Source organism: Papaver somniferum, chromosome 11 (genome assembly GCF_003573695.1).
Source record: "Papaver somniferum cultivar HN1 chromosome 11, ASM357369v1, whole genome shotgun sequence".
Taxonomy (NCBI): Eukaryota; Viridiplantae; Streptophyta; class Magnoliopsida; order Ranunculales; family Papaveraceae; genus Papaver; species Papaver somniferum.
In genome coordinates, this window is record NC_039368.1 from 112,813,512 (window position 1) to 112,833,999 (window position 20,488).

Consider the following 20,488-nt stretch of genomic DNA (forward strand, 5'->3'; position numbering starts at 1 on the left):
AAACAGGTGACAAAGACAACTTCTATATGACTTGCCCCTCCAAATTAATATCACCCTGTAAAGAATATCTCATGTATGTTTGGTACCTTTAAGAAATCGAAGGGACAAAAGCCAACTGAACTCTAGAATGTTAAGCATAGGTAGCCCACATAATATTGGGACGACTTGCAAGAACAACCAAAATTCGGTCATTTAATCATTGTTATCAACAATCCTGTGTATTTGGTAACTACGTAATCTTTAATAAATAAACGAAAACAGAAAACTGACATATACAAGGTACCAACCAAAGGAGAGGGTACGACAGTGACAGTCTCCTACGGCAACCACAGTTGTATTTCCAAATGAATTAATTAGCTATTTCATTAAAAAAATTAGATTATGAGTCCACTAATTTTGTCTTAACTTTGTATATGTCACGGCAAGGTTAACAGATTAATAAGCACTTAAATAAGGAAACAAGCACATACACATACATCGTTTTATTTTACAATGTTGTTAATGGGGTACCATTTTTATTTTTGATGGGTTAGTACGGTCGCTGGTTGTGGCCCCTAATTGCTACTGGTAATTACATGGTCCAGGTTTGAACCCTTACATCCTTCAAGGGAGGTTTTCATGCCATTTTATTTGGGGTGTATCAAGCTAAAGGCAATTATTTTTTTTTGTCCTACATGTGGATTGGTACGTCCCCAAGAAAAATGGTACCTCCTATTAATACTTGAAGGTGAATAGCTAGGGTAATACAAGACCCAATTGTATTCGAGATTCGATAAAAATTCCGATCAGATTGGTTAAGATGTTTTCCGACCACGTAGAATTTGATGATTGTTCGGATTACACATTTGGCGATACTTGTCGTAAGGAAGTTAACAAATCTCCAAACTAAATTAAAAGACATAACCTTGAAATTAAAATATTTATATAGTGTTGGTTTTAAAAATGAGATCTATTTTGGATTTTTTTTTTCTTAAGCTTTGGCATACATCTCAATTAACCGCTTTATGGAAACTTTAGAATCGCTTTGGAACTCAACGCGATGTCCACTCAGATCCTCTGCCCATTGAAATGCTATTTCAGCTACATTTTTTTCTAGCAGTTTTCTAGAGTTCAAACCGGAGGACTTGGCTCTTGCTTCTTTGCAATTACCTGCATCATCAATCAGAGTTAATCCTATTGAAGAATTACAAACATCCGGTAGCATTGATATTACTATGTTAATTCTGTATCCGAAACTTCCTGGGTAAATCCAGTTGTTTAGAGGAATTTTTTGAGATCAGTATCAAGTAGAGGATTATATTATAGACTTTGTTTGATGTTATAATTTACATCTTGTACTTTTTTTTTATTGAGTTTAAAAGTTTAACAATCGAATTTGCAATATTCCAGCTATTCTGATTTTCCTTTCTGAAAACTTTGTTACACCGAGCTTTCCATATGAACCAACTGACAGTGTTGCATAATTCTGCCTATCTATGAAAATACTATCTCTCTCTGGTGATGAACCGACCATTTATCCATTCATGACGAGTATTCATGTTGTTTTTCACATAACTCGTTTGAAAATTTAGGAGGTTTTATACTTGCGAAACAAAACAATAGTCAAAAAATAAGTGAGTAACAATTGCATTGTAGTTGGTACATGGTTGACAAGTTGTATTGATATTTGGACGAATTGCCACCACTCGTATACTATTAGGAAGTATCGAGTTAGCAAATTTTCCACATGAACATCTTAATGGAATGAGAGACTTTCAACTTCCAGATTGAGCTCCAGTCAGGGTCAGTGGTTTCACTGTAGCTAAGCTTTTTATAAATAGAAGTTTGTATCTTTATTAAGAGACCAAACATCAGTGTCTTTTATCCCATTCGTGGGAACGTTTATTTGTTTGATTATGTTTACAATATTCAGGAAAAAGCATACCTCGAGTTTTGTAAAATCCAAGTTTCATCATTTGTGATTAGATTACAAACCAAATTAAGATTTCTAGTGTCCATATTATAAAACTGTTGGAATCCAGAAGTCATTCCAAATATCTAATTTATCTACTTCCAGAAGAAATTGTTTTGAATGAGATTAAGACCACTTCATATTTCTTTCCAAATCCAGCTGTCTGTTCTTTTATGAGTAGAACCGATGTGCATGATATCTTTGTTAGGGAAGTAAATATCTTTTAGGGGTTGATCCCACAGAGACTTTGGGCCTTGTTTAAGTCTTTATGCCATCTTGGATAACATAGCCTTATTAAAGTGCACAATGTTTTATAGACCTAATCCTCCATTTTCTATAGGTTTGCAAACCTTATCCCAGCCTTTGAGATAATTTCCTTTTGGGTTTTCGATATCTTTACCCCACCAAATGTCATGTTGGATTTTATTGATAACTTTGTATATCTTTTTTGGTAGCTTAAAACAAGTCATTTGATAAATACTCATAGATGAAGTGGCATTTTTGATTATCGTTGTTCTACCCGTAGTGCTCATGTTTATCTTCTGACCAACCTAAAAGTTTAGTTTTCATTTGTTGAACAATTGGTTCGAAATATTTAACCTTAGGCTTATGCGTAAACAAAGGGTATCATAGGTATTTATCTTCTAAAGGTATGAAATTTATGTTTAGGTTTGCTTGGATTCGATGCATAATATCAGGATTGGTGTGTGCACTAAAAAATACTCCAAATTTATTTAAATTTATTAATTCAGAGGCCTTGCCAAAGTCAGTAAAGAGGTTGACTAGGTTATTACCAGAATATGTAGTAGCTTCACTAAAGACTATACAGTCATTGGTGAAGAGCAGATGGGTTATAAAAGGAGTTGTGTAGTTATTTTGTGGCCTTTATATCATTTTTAAGTCTTCGTCATATAAAATAGTGCGGTTCAAATATCTCATGCAAAACAGAAATATATAGGGGGATAAAGGGTCTCCTGTCTTAGACCTCTCGAGGGTTTGAAAAAACCGCAATGAGAGCCATTCATAATAATGGAAAGGTTAGTTATAGAAATATACTGGTGAATGGGGTTGCACCAGCTGTTGGAAGATCCCATTTTTATTATTATTTGTATTTGAAATTTCCACTCAACTATGTCGAAGGCTTTCGACATATCAACTTTTAGCCCCATGAGCCATTTTTTCTTTTTCATATTGTGTATGAGTTCATAAGCCACAGTTTTGTTATCAGAGATCCGCTTCCTAGGATGATGGCATATTGATATGGGGAAATTAATTTATGTAAAAGCGGTTTCATTATATCGGTCAGTAATTTAGAAATCACTTTGTAGGCAGTATTGCAAAGCGATATTGGCCTAAATTCAGCCGCCGTAACTGGTTGGGCACCTTTAGAATAAGAGAAATGAAAGTGGAATTGAGATTCTTGAGAATGTAACAAGTTCTAAAAAAAAAATTGGATTATTTGTATTGAATCGGGTCCAGTAGTTTCCCAGTTTTTCTGGAAAAAAATAGGTGCAAAACCGTCCATACCTGGACTCTTATTAGGTTACATAGCAAAAAGAGTACTCTTAATTTCAGTTCCAGTGGGTATGCTAGCTAAATTTTGGTTGTCAAGATCAGTAGTACTAGTAGGAATGAGATCAATCAGATTACTATCAATTATAAATTTATCGTGGTAGCTATCTGTTTGAAATGTTGATTGATGCAGTTCGCTATTTCATTTTTTTCCCCGTAAGCAGTTACGTTGTTGGTCGTTTATTGTATCAATCTGTTTCTTAGGTATCGCTGCCTAGCAGAATTATGGAAGAATCAGATATTCATATCACCTAAAGCCAGGTTTTGATCTTTACTTTTTATTTTCCAGAATTCTTCCTTAATTTTATACCAGTTGGACAATTCAGAAGTTAGTTTGTTTAGTTCTCTGGCTTTTATTGAAGATGGAAGACTCTTGTTTGATTCTTCTAATTTTTGCTTTATGTTATTGATATTGGTTTTAATATTACCAAAGGTAATCTCATTCCATTTAGAGATTTCATGTGTTACTTTTTGAAGTATTTTAGTAAAACAATATGTTGGGAAACTATTTATAGTAGTTTCTCATGTACTGTCGATGATAGTTCCACATTGGGGATGATTCATCTAAGGAGCAAAGTACTCGAATGGCTTAGCCCCATCCTTCCAATTCACCAAGTTTCTGAGGCATATAGGAATATGGTCAGAAATCAGAAGGTAGAGATTTATTATATTACATTTAGGAAAAATATTAAACCAAACACTATTAGCGATATCTCTATCTAGTCTCTGTTCAGTAAAGTCTCTATCATTTCTTATATTATTCCAGGTAAACGGGTAGCCCTGAAAACCTAAGTCTTAAAGGTTTATGTTATCCAAAAGGTCGAGAAACATATTAGCTTCACAGTGGTTAAAGGTAAATCTCCTTTGTTTTTCAGTTTCATGCAACATTATGTTGCAATCGCTGATTATAATCCATGGTTCAGTGACTATACTGGTCATACTTCTAATCATATCCCATGAAGCCAATTTGTTATGTCTGTAAAGACTACCATAGAATCGTGTGTGGATCCAGTGGGAATTTATAGTTTGATCAAATACTCTTGCATTGATTTGGTTTTCTGTATAGTCTAAAATAGTTATGTTGATATTGTTCTTCCAAGCTAGAATGAGACCTCTAGCCGTTCTTTTAGGTGGCATAATCCAACAGTTATGTATGTTAATTTTCTTAAGGGTGCTTTTAACATTATTAGTATGTTGTTTAGTTTATGAAATAAACAAAATGTCAGGATTTTCTTTGTTTAAAAGATCATTTAATCTTGAGTATGTCTTAGGTTTGTTGGGATTTCCTAGACCCTGACAGTTCCAAGCAATTTTCTTGATGAACTACCAGAAATAGGATACATGGGGATATAATTTTTTTTTCTTCTCTAGATTATGGCCTATGTGAAACTATTTAGAATAAATAGTATAATCTGTAAATATACACACCATGCTATCATCTCTAATTTTAAACATGGAGTAATTGATTCTATACACATTGTCGAGATTTCTCTCACAGATGTATTAAAGGACAATCAATAGGGATCCTATTGTTCAAATGTTTAGTTATGTTCCCATTCATCATGTTACTATGATAGATAACATAAACACTATGGTTTAGGCTTACCTCAACTGAGCTTTGCTTTTCAATATCATTATGGATAGAGATTATACACCATAGGAAGTTAAATCGGGATTATTGCAATCATACGATTGATACAAAACCCCCTCCATGATTTTTGGTTACCTGATTTGTATTATGGATTATTTCCATAATTTAGTTGGCTTTGAATGGATTTACTGAGTCAAGCTTTTTTGTGGACTCCTCCTCTTCTAATGTTGATTTACTATTCCTCTGGATTCCATCTAGGTCATTATTAACCGTTCCTCTCTTTTTGTTGGAGTTATTATCCTCATTTGATTGGTGATCCTGTTCAGAAATATCAATTTTTGTTTTGAGGAGCTTTTTTATTTATTGATCTCTTTTAGTTGTTTTTTTTTTCCACCAAATCTTTAGAGTGATCACTTATTGTGAAAATTGGATTATCTGTTTGTTGATCATACGATGGTGATTGAGTTTCCTCTGTGGTGAATTTAGAAGATAACCTAATTCGGCTTTAGTGTTTTCCCCTTTCTGAATGTTACTCTTTCTTGACTTGTTTTGTCTTAACTTGGCATACACATCCATCTAGAAAATTGTCTTAACATATATCTTACGCTTTTTACTTTTCTTGATCTCATCGAAAATCCATTGATCAAAAACTAAGAGGGTACAAAATCTTACAGAGAATTGAATATTTTTTTTGTCCAATTTATAGCTCCATCTTGAAAAATTGGCCTTTTTTTCCCATTTAAAGAAAGAATTTATAGGTCAAAAACAGGGGGTATATAAGAAATATGCCACCCTAACCAAGGTTACAAAAGAAAACAAGAACGAAAGTGATCATCAAGTTCTTAAAATTTCCCCCTTTAGAACTCTGTAATATCAGAGTTTCAGCCGAGATTTCTTCACTTGACCCTATACCAATTCAAATCCATAAATTTCGGTCTTTATGGAAGGAATATTCTCAGTCCAAAAATAACAGATTTTCATTCTTCGGATAAAACCATATCTAGATATTTTGGTTATCACTATGATCCTTATAACAAACTTTCATGATAGTAACTCGGTATCATATATATATATAAAAAAAAACTTTACCAAGTTTAATGGCTTCATCATCAAACTCTCAAGTTTCACCTTTCACCAACAAGATGCAAAACACCGTGATAAGAGACATTATTGATAGGCATGTGCGAAGAACTGTGGGTGCTAACACGGCTATTGTGAAGGCATCAAATGAGTGGAGTACTACTTTAATAGGAAAGATATTCCCCAAAGATCCAATTGAAACAGATGTAATAAGGAAAGAAGTCAAAGTCCTATGGAATAGATATAAAACTAAAGAAGTAAGAGTTACGGATTAAAAAATATTCCTCTTCAAGTTTCATACTGAGGATGTTATGAAAGATGTGCTCACTAAGGGTCTCTGGAATGTTAGGAATTTCCATATCGACTTAAAGAAATACGATGCTTCTATATCAGCGAAAGAATGATTTTTTATCATCAAGAATGAAATGTTCAATTCCAACATATCTTATTGGAGCGCCACTTTGAATCAGTTGTTAATGAGGCAATTGAGTAACTTGGAGAGAAGATATGGATGGATCCTGAAGATTCCAAACTGAAGTTTGGAAGTAATATAACAACTAGAATAAATATTGACCTCTCTAAACCTCTTCAAAGAGGTGGCCGGAGGATTAACATGGATAATATTTCATTGGGAAAGACGACCTCATAGTCTTTATCCTATGTTTTATACTATAGCTCATAATGAGGAAGAATGTCTTAATGTCGCTGATGATATAATGATAAGAAGGTTTACAAATGAATAGTACATCATTTATTGCCATGAACTAGATACTGCCTACTAATAGAAATAGTTGAAGATTTGGATATTTTGTTACAAAGAATTTGTGAATCCAGTAGAAAACAGCTAGAGGAAGCGACCGAAGAAGAGATAATGGAGGATAACAGGAACCACAAGAGATCCAGAACGGCAGCTGAGCAAAAGGATTCACGGGATCTTGATGCCATGGAAAAGAATACTGAATCACACAATCAATTAACTGATGGGTATGATATGGAACATGATCTAGTTGAACTATGAGGCTCTGAGACAAAGGAGAATTCTCATGAGATGAATGAAGCCCCTCATACTCTAGTAAATTATATAAATCTCTTCGTTAAAAATTCCTATGTTTTTTCAAAAAGTTTACATTTTAATTTTCTGAAGTTTCATATTTCACGTGCATGTCATTTAACTCTGCAACTATTTTTATCCGTACCCATTCCCAATAATTTCTTGAGTATCAAGTTAGACTATTTTCTTACTTTCTCCACTTAAGTTGGAATTGTCATGGCTTTTTAGGTAAAGACACGAGAGAGCACTTAATGCATCTGAATAATATTCACTCCCCTTATATATATATTTTTTTCTCTGAGACCAAAATCAATGATGATAGAATCTTAAAACTTACTAGTGTTCAAAGAATGTCAAATAAGTGTTATGTTCCTTCAGTTGGACTAGCAGGAGGCATTATTTTACTCTGGAAAGATGGTTTCTCATTATATATTCTTAATTCCTCTACCAATGTGTTTGATGATTTGATGAGTAATGACCCCAGTAAAGGTGAGTGGTTCCTCTCCTATGTGTATGGCACATCTTATAGGAATGATCAACCTAGCCAATGGGAATACATTAGAAAACTAAGTACCTCAGTCCATATTCATTGGGCCCTAATAGGTGATCTCAACGTTACTATGAGTGAACCGGAAAGAAACATTAATATTGAACCCATTTCTCCTGAAGTTCTAGAAAGCATTAGAGCCTCTGACTTACATGATTTGGGATATAGTAGAAACCCTTATACTTGGACTAGCAACAATCATGGCACAGGTAAAAATAAATACACACTTGATAGGATCTTATTAATAGTGCATGGACTCTTTCTTATCTAGATGCTAAGATATTTCATCTTCCTCAAAAAGGTTTAGATCATACGCATATTATTTTATCCATGTATAACAATAATATCATCTCAGGTAAATGCTGGAATTTTTTTGAACATTGGTCACAAGCTGATACTTGTAAAAATGAAATATTTAATGCTTGGTAAACTAACCCTACAGGTTGTGCAGCTTTCTTCTTAACTGATAAGTTATCCAATACAAAACATATCCTTTCTTAGCCCTATTCCTATGCACATGCAAAAATGTGATATTTGGCATATATGCACCCACTACAGGTATGCCAAACTGCCAAACCTATATGCATATATGTCAAAAATAACATATAGGCATACACGATGGGGTTTCCAGCGAGCGATAGAGTTTCGATTGCTAGATGGTCATAATATCGCTCGCTGGTCATTCCAGCGCCATCGTTAGTCATTAGAGCGCTCGCTGACTTGATCATCGCTCAGAGGTTCCCCATCCAACGACTACCATTTTCCTCCTCTATATAATACCTAATTTCAATATCATTTCAACTCACACCAGAATTTATAAATATCTCTAGCATTTCTCATTCTCCAACTGTTTTCATCACTCTTCCAATTCCTCAGAGAGTATGGATGATAATGTGAACATGGCTGAGTTCGTAGCAAATGTACATGCTAACGAAAATCAAAGAGTTGTTAATCATGCCAATGTGCAAAGTGAAATTAGGAGGTGAAAACCAAAATTCACTATTGCGGAAGATGAATGTATCTGTAGGAATTATATTTCTTTTACTGAGACTTTATTCAGAGATGCATTACATCCCCAAACATTTTGGCAAAGGATTTTTGGGAAATTCCAATAACAAATAATGAACCTCAACAATCGTGACGTTGCAGAGTTGAGTCAAAGGATTCCTTTATAACTATCACATATCTTCTTAACGTCACCTTTAAGCACTACTCCTGGAAATTCAAGTTGCGTTGTCGAATCAAATTGGGTTAATTGTGTCATTTGGAGAAAATAGAACAAATAAATTAGATTGAGAAATAAAAAAATAGATTGAGAAAAGGAAAAAATTTTGTGTAAAAAATTTGGGGTAAGTTTTGAGTTTGAAAGTTACATATTTATAGCGATAAAGAACTAGCGGTTGGCACTAGAGTCAATAACGTTGGCGATAAAGTCATTATCGCTGGCGTTTTTATGAATATCGCTCGCCAGAAAGGCTATCTCTCATTGGTTTTCCCATAGTGGCGCAATTAGTTTGCCATGCCACCTGGTATGCCAAACCAGTTATTTTTTGGCATGTTCATAAGAATAGGCTTTAATGGAGTAAATCTACTTTTGGTAATATTCAATCAAGAATCACTAGACTTCAGGAAGATTTATCTCAATTGCAAGCATCTGATATTCAAGGTAACAACACTAAAGAAGTCTTAAAGTTGGGAAAATAAATTGATAACCTTAATGAGATTCAAGCTAGATCAAACAGGCAGAAAGCTAGAGATCACTTTTATAATGACATGGATAGAAATTCAAAATACTTCCATATTAGAGCAAACCAAAGGAGGATAAGAAATAGAGTTGACTCACCACAAGCTCCGGATCGATCTTGGTGTCAAGATAGAAAGTCCATTGAAGATATCTTAGTTTATCATTTCAAGAAGATTGGTACCACTTCAAATCCAACTAGCCCTTATCATTTTATAGGTTTACCATTCTTTGTAGGGGGAATAAAAAAAAATTCGATTGCTAATCTTATTGACAAGATAGAAACTAGACTTTCAATATGGAGCAACATTAACATTTTTGAAGCTGGTAGGTCTATTATAGTGAGAAATATCACTAATGCTATTCTGGTCCATCATATGATTAGTTCTAAACTGCCAGATACAACAATAAGCAAGATGAACTCTACTCAGCAGAAGTTCTGGAGAAAGAAGAAATCTAATAAAAGGAAACCTCCAATCTCCTGGAAAAATATCTAACAAAGAATTTTAGTTTGTTGATTCATTTTGAAAACACTAGCATTCTTATAAACAAATAAATATATTTAAATGCCTCAAAAAAAACATGGGTATATCTCTAATACTTGCCGAGACAATTTTTCCACCAAGTCACACCAAATCATTAAGATAATTTACGAAATTTCAATGTTTTTATTAAGGGTACCAGATTACTGGAGTGGGGATATCAAATCTCATATTCCCCTCCCTAGTAATCTGGACCCTATTAGCAGTCATGTGGAAATTTTTGTGTAAAATAATCAAGAGTAACATATACTATAACCCCCTTACTATATGGGTTCAATATATAGAAACCCTACAAAATGGATCCTTCACTATCATCTCCATTCTTTCACATTTTCATATTTATAGGCCCAAAACTTTTAATTTCAGGGCCAGATTTTGAAATTTTACCGGAAGCTCACGTCATCTGTAAATGACAAATACCGGAACTAGCCCTCGGGATATATACCGTGTTTTATACACCGATACCAGATTCATTTCTTCGTTTCTCTTTCATAAACTTTCAGAGCTCTTGCGATATTTTCTAGGATTTTTCTTCTCCTTCATCTAAACTGAAACGATTTACAGATCCATATTGATTTGAGGTGAATAGGTTTAGCATCTACGGATTCAATCAATCGATTTTGAATCTAGGTTTCATTTGTTCAAAGCTATTTCAGGTAAGATTTTCGATTTGAAATAGGTTTTCTTCATTCTTTTTCCTCCATTCTTAGTTTGATTAGGTTTTGATTCTTTGTTTTCTCACATGCTTCGCAGAAGAAAGCCGAATGGAAATATATTAATAAAGAGAACTTCTGAAATTGTTAAAAGCTTGCTTTCACCGATGAGAAAAAACGAAGAAAATCGTCAATCGATCCTTAAATCTACATATTCATCAACGAAAACGATGAGAAAGATACGTTTATTCTTCTAATATTATTTAATTTGATTGAAATTCCTCATTCAGTGATTTTTAAATGGAATTTAAGAAGAAAAAAGATTTGGTTCTTGAAAACCTAATATCTCAGATTTCGTATAGAATTTCTTACCTAATTTCTAACAAGAGTTTGGATCTATCGTCATCCCATCTTAATCTCTCTTTTGAGATAAAGATTCTGACAAAAATTACAAAAGTTTTAGTTAGGGTTATTGCCAGATTGTTGGTCGATCTTTTTGTCTTCATTTTTGATCAGTAATTGTTCTTCAAATTCGGCATCAGTGAACTTTAATATCTATAACTCGTCGAATCAATTTAATTCCGTAACCTTTTTAATTTGCATGCATATCAGATTTTATATTTATGTTCAATTGAAATTTATTTTAGTTGTTTGAAATATTTGAATTGTCTTCACCTATGAACTATGAATGTCGATCTGAAACCTACTGATTTTATAGCTTCTTATGTTACAGTTAACATGTTAAATTAGCTAAATTAACTTAACATTATATATTAAATGCAGGACAACATAGCAACTGTATGATTGAAAATGAATACACAGATGCAGGTCTTGAAGTTCATCCTTCAACAAACTTGTGCGTTTCAAGTTTCAATAACAATCTTGCTCAAACAGATAAAATGCATCCTCTGTGATTCTCTTACCTTAAAGTCAATCTGAACTTGTGTACCTCCTAACTTGGATACTTGAATACATGCTAATAATGCGCAACCGAGAACAAATTTTAACACTGCTCAAAAAGATAAGTGTTCATTTATAATTTATTTCTATATAATCTTATAATGCATGTTTATGAATGCAAGTTTATGAGTTTCAATTTATAAGACGTGAAGAAAAGTATATCTACAGTGTTTCTATTTTTCAATTACTATGGTAGTACTGAGCAAATGAAGTTTCTGAAAAAAAGTTTATTAATGACTCTATACATTTGTTTACGTGTATGTGTAGATTACAGGGAGTGGTGGTGCTGATATTAATACCAGCAGATGAGTATATATGGTACTGTCGAATGTGCTTCAGGTTTGTAAAACTTGATGTTGGTTGAGTTGTTGTTATTAAACATGACTCCTATGATAAGATGTTGTTGAATCATGTGTTCTTTATGCAATATTGATGTGCTAGCACTTGGTTCGCATCTATATCCTACTGTAATAATCAAAAGTTACATTTGTGAGGCGATGAAAAATCTAGTTTCATTTAGACTAGTATCACTTATAAAACTGTAGTTTTTGAATATTGATTTGGTCTTTAGTTTTATATAAAATACTAAAATAGGGACAAGGTATGGTATATGCTAAATTACTTACTACAACTGCTTCGAGAAATGGAAATGTAATTTTGATATTTTATTAGATACATAAGGAGATACACCAAGTAGTAATTTTTCTGCTAGGGCAGTTACCTGCATTTTTATATATTGGCCACATCTAAAACAGTGTCCCTCTATCCTGTATGAATGTGTAACTACGGCATACACATGCATACAGCATGTGTAACTTTTAGTTACACAAGCCATTTTCATGTATAACTTCCAGTTACATATGCCATATGCATGTGTTTGAGAATGGCCACATATTTAAATTTTACCACTTGCATATGTAATACAACCTTCCTTGTAAAGAAACGTGGACTCCTTTGAAATTGTTGTCTGAGTTGAAACAATTGGGGAGCCTATTCGTAGAAAATAATGGATCTAATCTTGCATCGAAGGATTTACAGATTTTGTCCTAAGCATTAGAAATATCAAAATGTACACATAGAGTAGTTGTTGACTTGAGTTTTGCGAGAGGTCTGGACTACTGGGTAATATTTCAAGACTATTGCTTTTTTGATCCAAAGCCCAAGCTAAGTCCCTTGCTAGACTTCAACAGTGAGTTTACTTCTTGTATTTAGTTTCTATTTATTTTTTTATATATCTTTATGACTCCGTTAAGATCGGTGAACATAGTTTAGTCAATTAATTATGCATTCCTAGAAGAAGAAAAAATGAATTTTTTGGTACTCAATATTTAACCAGTCCTTTATTTGGTATAAAACAACCATTTTTTTCTTCTATCTAAGTCATGTTGCTTTTTGCTATGGCTTCTTACATGAACCGATACGTATGTGTACCTACATATATATATATGTGTGTAATTACTAGTTACACATGTATTTTGGATGTGTAATTGTTGGTTACACATCTTTAGTTGATTCTTCTCTTAAGCTTTGTAATCGCTTGTAAGTGGCATTGTTATGTTACTGTGGTGCTTTCAATTACTTTGGCCGTTGCTGCAGCCAATTCCTGGACTGAAAAATGCCTAGGAATGTTACTTTCGGTCTTTTTGCACCATTGGTAGGTGGAGGGTTGGCAGGGATAACAGTTGCAACCATTACTTACCCACCAGATCCTGTGAGGACGCTACGGCACAAGTAAAGATGATCTGCAGAGGAATATTTGTTACCTTTCCATTATATAATTGTCGGTCTTCAAGAATCTTTGTGTTGCTTTGATTTGGTAGTAACATTTCTAAGTGCATGCCTTTTAGGAATGCATAGTTAATTGACGACCTGTTTACTATGTTATGCTGATGACCTTTACTATGAATAATGAAAGTAGCATAACTAGTATAATGAAAGTAGCATAACTAGTATCATTTTAGTGTCCAGAGATATTTACTATGTTGTGCTGATGACCTGTTTTTGGTCCTGGGTTGTGCTTGGATTATGGTTTTTTCCTTGCTGTAATTTGTATATGAATGGATAAAAAAAGAAGTAAACACCGAAATTACGTTGTTGAGTCATCTTGTATCTGTATGTATAATTTCTCCATCTCGGGATTATCCATTGTTAGATGTGCTCCTTTGTATAGGTCTTTTTTTTTATGGCTGATGTGAATGTTGCTGCTGTTAGTGTAATTCTCAGTTACACATGACATATGCATGTGTAACTCCCAGTTACACTAGAAGGATGCATGTGTAACTCCGAATTACGCATGGATTTTGTACGTGTATCAGCTGATTACAGATGCTTGTTTAGGGGTGTTTCAACTATGGTATTTCAATGTTTCTATGGAAGTAATATCTGAATAATTGTAACCTTTTCTATTTCAATTGATGTCTATGTAGGACTTGATGTGGTTTGCGCGCACTGATAAGACACTAGCTTATCAAGAGAACCAAGAACATTTATCAAAGCTCTGGGATATTCTTGCAGTTTATGGATGGATAGATAAGGATGTTGGCTAATGTCCAGGTAAGAAGTGATGATTCTTAGCTCTTTTATAGTTGAAAATATGTGCTTTATATGGATGTGTAACTCTTAGTTACACAAGTCAGGTGCATCTGTAACTCTCAGTTACACATGATATATGCATGTGTAACTCCTAGTTACACATGCTAAAATGAAAAAACTTGCAACCAAAAAGTTCCACATGCTAGGTATCCAAGTCATATGCATGTGCAACTGTCAATTACGCATGACGGATGCATGTGTAACTCCCAGTTACACATGCTAAGATAGGTTATCATGTGTTGTTCTATAATTTTGCCTTACAATTGTTCTATAATTTATTTTATTTTTTCTTTTTGTTCATCCAGCCTAATCCATGGATGTTTATTTCGTTGCAGATATGCAAGCATTTTGGAGTGAAGAAGACAAGAAGGAAAGACAAAGATTTAAACTTCATAAAAGCTAATTGCTTAAATGTGGTAATGGTCTCGCTGGAATTGGAGTTGACACTGAATACACAAATCAGATGCATGTGTAACTCTCAATTACACCAGATTGATGCATATGTAACTCTCAATTACACAAGACAGTTGCGTGTGTAACTTCTAGTTACACATGCTAAGAAATTATTGTAAACGAATATTAAAGTAATACATGTATTTTTAAAAATTTTGGGCTTAGTTTTAAATTTTATTTAATTAGGGGCTTAATTTTAAATTTTATTTAATTAGGGCTTGACAATATATGTAAGGGTATGAACATCTTTTAATAATCCGGGGTATAGATATAAACTTCTTTTAATTAAGGGCTTCGTATTATGGGTTATCCATGGATTGTGCCTTAGCCTAATTTTCCCTTTTCATAATTCCACGGTGTCACGCTAAACTATCGAGAATCAACTTTTCTTTTACAAGAACAAGATGTATATAAAAGTATTTGTTTGTGGATGATGGAAAAACGGAAAAGAAAAGAAAAGAAAATATATTCTAATGGATTGATGTCCACTTTGCAGTTGCACTCGCATGATAAGATGGCGAATGGGTGATCAAACTCGATACAAATTAGACTTTCAACACCCTACGGAGTAGCAGCAGCAGCGGTAGTAGGCATGAAAGTATAAGGAGACGTAGAATTATGACCGAGCTCGGCCTAGCTAGTACTACGACAAGAATACTATTTTAAAAGGAAAATGACAGTCGACATAGCCTCCCTTTGGCAAATAGAATAGGCAACGGATGAATGTAGTCTGTTTCTTATTACTTGTCCCTCTTCTTCTTAGTTCAGACGGACTTTCTTCTTGTTCATCCATTATCTACCATTCATTCATGCACTGATTTTTCTCTTGATCCCGAATAAGAGAATGTATTATTTGACCGCAGAGACAAAACAAATACTTAAAAAAGAATATGCTATTTGCATCTACGACAACACTAATACATAAATAAATGATTAGACAGATTCATAGACAAATTTTAACGACGTGGGTCGCCTAATTATTATAAAAATCAGTGGGAACTGTATTAAAAAATCCAAAACAGTGTACTGTACATAATTAAAAATCAGTGGAAGTTGATGCAATGCATTGGTTCCCTCTAATATATATTCCTCCTGCATTATTATTATTTATGTGGATATAACATAAACATTGAACAGTGAACATTAGCCATTAGGCATCATCACAATGCAGACATATTCCAATTTTTTTTGTCAAAGTAATATCTCATCATGCAGGGCATTTGTTTTCTGTCATGTCTTGATGTGTCAAAGAAGAAGAAAATATGATCATTTTGTAATCCTAACCCCCGAATGTTTCACTGTATTTGTAACCTTATCTTTGGTCACTGACTTGACGGGATAAATTATACGAGTACTTTTCTCCCCCTCACCCCGAGAGCTTATCATCCACTCAATAACTGTTTTGATTTGAACCCCGGATTCCCTCTGATATTTTGGCTCTTAAAACAAATCATTAAGCATATGCCAACCAATTGGTTTCATTCTTCTAAAAAGCATGTATTCGAAGATGTGGCAATTTTTCCTTGAGAGGAAAGGTTACAAATATGATTAGAAAGAAGAATTAGTGCATACAAATACAATGTATTACTACAATTTGCATTCTAGTATGACCTCCTAGCAAATGTCAAAATATTCCCCATAACCAAAACTGATAGTTTCTAACCATCTAAGTATCGATCCCCAAAGGTATTGATGATACTGTTAACGTCGTTGCCCTTACGATTTTCTATTACCGTTCGGTTTCTTTCCAAACTGTCCGACAAATTGCAAATGGCAGAGTTGGGAAAACATTTCGGCTAGTATGCTTACCTGTAGGCTCATATCAAGCTTCAATCTGATCTTGCGGTGTAGGTGGTAATAAGTGCATGAAGTACTTTTACTAGATTTTTTTATAAATTGCATTGTATTGTTCTTGTTTTCTATTTTAAGTGTGTTGGTTGAAATTATCCAAAACAATGAAATTAGAAGTATAATGATAGTGATGCACCACAAGAGTGGAAGGACTTAAGACGAGTCAATACTTGAAATCATTGTTGTTGCTGCTCGAAATCGCTGTAAAATTTGTTCAAATCAAGAAGACACGGCCTCTATCATATAGAGAATGAAAAGACGATTCCAATGAGCTAAGAATCACTCGATTCAATTATGAGCAAAACAACCTAACCCATTGAAACTCAAAAAACCAAGCTGAACTGGACTTCATGCATGCACGACCCGCGGTCCAACTCGCTGTTTGGACGTGGGTTTAAGCTAGTCAGTTTAGGTTTGAAGTTAGTTTTAGACACACTCAATCTTGTGCATCAAGGGAGTCATTTGGGACACTGTTTAAGATTCCAATTTTCTTTAAAACAACGGATTCCGATTTTTTTCCCAAGTTATATCTTGTTGATCTTTTGGCAAATCCCTACCCAACTAATACTACTAACTATCTACTCGAACACTATTAGTGATTCTTGAAGTAAACAGGTACTTAACTAGTGTGCCGTTAGGCATGCTTCAAACAATTGGTTTCGTTCTTCTAGAAAGCGTAGAGCTATACAACTGGTTTCATTCTTCTGGAAGTCGTTTGGCTAGGGCTATACAAAAAACAAAAAGAAAAAAAAGCTTTCCATAAAGTTCACTAGCTATTAAACTAGGGCTGCTGCTAATGCGCAACAATGGAGAAAGCGAGCACACTACCCACTTTGTTTTTTTTTCCTCTAGCTATTTGTTCTACATCTACATACTGTGTATACTTATCTTTTGACCACTACACCAGATCTATGGTATAAATAATCACCGAATAGCTGGTGCTGTGCAGAAATATGTTTTTTTTCATCTTTTGGACAAACAAATTACACAAGGAGAGCAGGGGAACAGCACCCTAACCCCCACAAAAGAAAGCCCAAAGAGTTCCAAACGTGAACAGCTCTACACTGTAAGGCCAAAACAAGCTACACACTGAATTCTGAATCAATGTAAGACGAGACAATTTGAAACTCTCAACATAACAAAACCTCTCTTGGCAGTTGGCAAGAGAAATTACAGAGAAAAAAAACTAAACGTGCTAAGCCGAAAAAAAAAGAAAGATACTCTACCATGTGCATGTGAAAGAGAATAATGAGTATTTAACTACACAACATAATAAAACCTCTCTTGGCAAGAGAAATTACAGCAGAAAAAAAAAACTAAACGTGCTAAGCAAAAAACAAGAGAATAATGAGTAATTAACAACATAACTGATCACAGTCCTTATTGCCAAACAGCATAGGATTTTGTCATGCATTTGTAACAAATCCCGTATGATGCTCCAACGAGGCTGGAGCTTCATCTTCTAAAACCTAACGAGACATTGATACTATACCAGTCATCATTCATATTCATGTTTTACCATCCAACTTCTGTATGATGACCTTGCTTGAACTAGAAAGCCAATTGGCAATAAAACAAAGACTTTTTATTCTCAAGTATTAAGTATAGCTGAGGGTGCAGGGTTAAAGAACACATGCTCACACCCAAAAACTGCTAACTAATCCATCGAGATGTCAGGCAAATCAAGTCTCGCCTATCATACCTAGCTAGATGAGCTTCCTTAATATCTGTGAGGTGTAAGGTGTGATTGACTGTACCAATGACTAATATATAATGTAAACTTACGCCAGCAAGTACCCTGAGCATCCCAATCCTAGAATTAAGCCAACCTTTTCATGCTTCCATCTTTAATAGTAACTGAAAAAAGTGGCCTAACTTTCCTCATCCCTCTTGCTGATCATGTATTATTTGAATCACTACCGACCAGAACTAAGACAGCCGAAGAATCGTACTCGATAAAAGTTTCACTTCAATTCATGAAACTTTGGACAAGACACACAACCAAGACATGGGAGGTGATAAACCGAAGTATAAATTTCCAAATTACTCATTCTTCTACATATACACTCGTCTTTTTACATCTGTGACTCAACCATTTGCATATTTCCTTATACAGCACACAGTGGATACCATTCTACTGGAAGTTGTACCATTTGTCCAAAACGAACTTCAATAAAAGCAGTCATAACAGTTAAATGTGTAAAACCTATTAAGCTATTAAATATGCTACTTGTCCAAAACAAACTCCAATAAAAACAGTCATAGCAGTTAAATGCGTAAAACCTGATGAGCAGATTAAACAATCAAATTCAAATGTACTGGATGTCTGGAACCTTCTCATTCATTATTTGAAAGCAAAGCAGCGAAATTTACAATAATTAGAAGGATTTTGGTTCGATGAACTCTAAATCCCCGCATCCATTTTCAACTTAACATCAGTAACAAACGACAGAGAATTGGGAATGAAATAGCACAAGTCATATACACACATATATATATATCAAGTAAACATCATAACAAGATTAACCATTTTACGAAATCCAAACCATCTAACTAAAGAAAGGAAAAATAAATTACCCCAGTTCAGTAATCACTTCGATAATCACTGTAATCATCTCTAGCAGCAATGTCATTCTCAACCCTATTAGCAATTTTCTCTTCATCATATTTCAAACCTTCCTCTAATGCAAGACCACCTAAAACCCCAGCTACTGCACCAACAGCTAAACCAGTACCCAATCCCATTTTACTGCCCCCTCCTCTCTGCTTCTGATCATACAATGGAGCCGATGAATAATCAACTGGTGCAGATGGTGGTCCTCCATAACTAGAAGCCCTATCAAAGAAAGGTCTTGGTGGAAGTGGTGGTGGTGGGTGATAACCTGTATAATAATACCTGTATGGGTCTGCCGTTGAACCACCAACACCACCGTAAGCGTATGGAGCAGGTGGGGGAGGTGCAGGTGCTGGTTGAGGAATTGGACCGACAGTGTATGGAGATAGAGAGTATTCTCTAGTGTAATCCCTAGGAAGTGGTGGTGGAGGGGCAGAAGAGTAATAATAGCTTGATGGAGGGGTAATATGGTAATCTGGTTGTGGCTGCGGTTGTGGTGGTGGTGGTGGAGGCGGTAGGGGTCGTGCACGAAGAGAAAGCTTAATCCGGATCTTACCTTGAGGACGACCAGAAGGACGACGAAGTTCTAGTGTCTTGATGACAGAAGTGACTGAGTTTGAAAATTCCGATTCCGATTCGACGAGATCTTTGAGTGGGAATCTTAGGGTTCCAACTAATGGTTTAGGTGTTTCAGAAGGTTTGGAATGAAAGATTTCAAGCGTAAGTAGAGAATCATGAAGAGATTGATTCACTGATAAAGTAAATGTTTCATTCCAGACAGGACGAGTTGAACCTGAATCATCTGGTTGAGTACTGATTCGACGATCTGGATCGAGCCAGAAGATAACATAGGGCTTTAAATCTCCATGTCTCCAGTTAACATTCTTGAGATGCTTTGCTGAGATTACTGTTATGTCTAGATCATATGCTTGCTTTGGTCGTGACGAAGATGAAGAAGCCATTAATCAACTGGTTTTCTCAATATCTTTGTCTTTGCTAACGTGCGCAGGAGTTGTGGTGGAGAAAAGAACGAAGTGGAGCATTCAGAATTTTTGCCTTTTCTTTTGGTTTATGAGAAAATTGAAGCACAAAGATTGGGGATCCATATTACACTTTTACGGGCTGTACTGATGAGGTGGACTGGGGTTCTACTCCGAAAGCCCAATAGAAAGAATGTAGAAGACCATGATATCAGGTGAAAATAAATTCGCAAGAGTCTATGGACCGATTACGGATAAATTATCAAATCCTCAAGATTTAGCGGTTTAGTTGCGGTTGGTTTTGTAAATC

General features: G+C 34.6%; 1 protein-coding gene across 1 annotated transcript; it reads right to left on the reverse strand.

Annotated features, from left to right (window-relative positions):
• Positions 1–18,902: 18,902 nt before the first annotated feature.
• LOC113322757 (formin-like protein 14) lies at positions 18,903–20,271 on the reverse strand. The gene has a single exon (XM_026570901.1). It carries the CDS (start codon positions 20,158–20,160, stop codon positions 19,168–19,170), a length of 993 nt encoding a protein of 330 aa, XP_026426686.1. The 5' UTR covers positions 20,161–20,271; the 3' UTR covers positions 18,903–19,167.
• Positions 20,272–20,488: the final 217 nt, after the last annotated feature.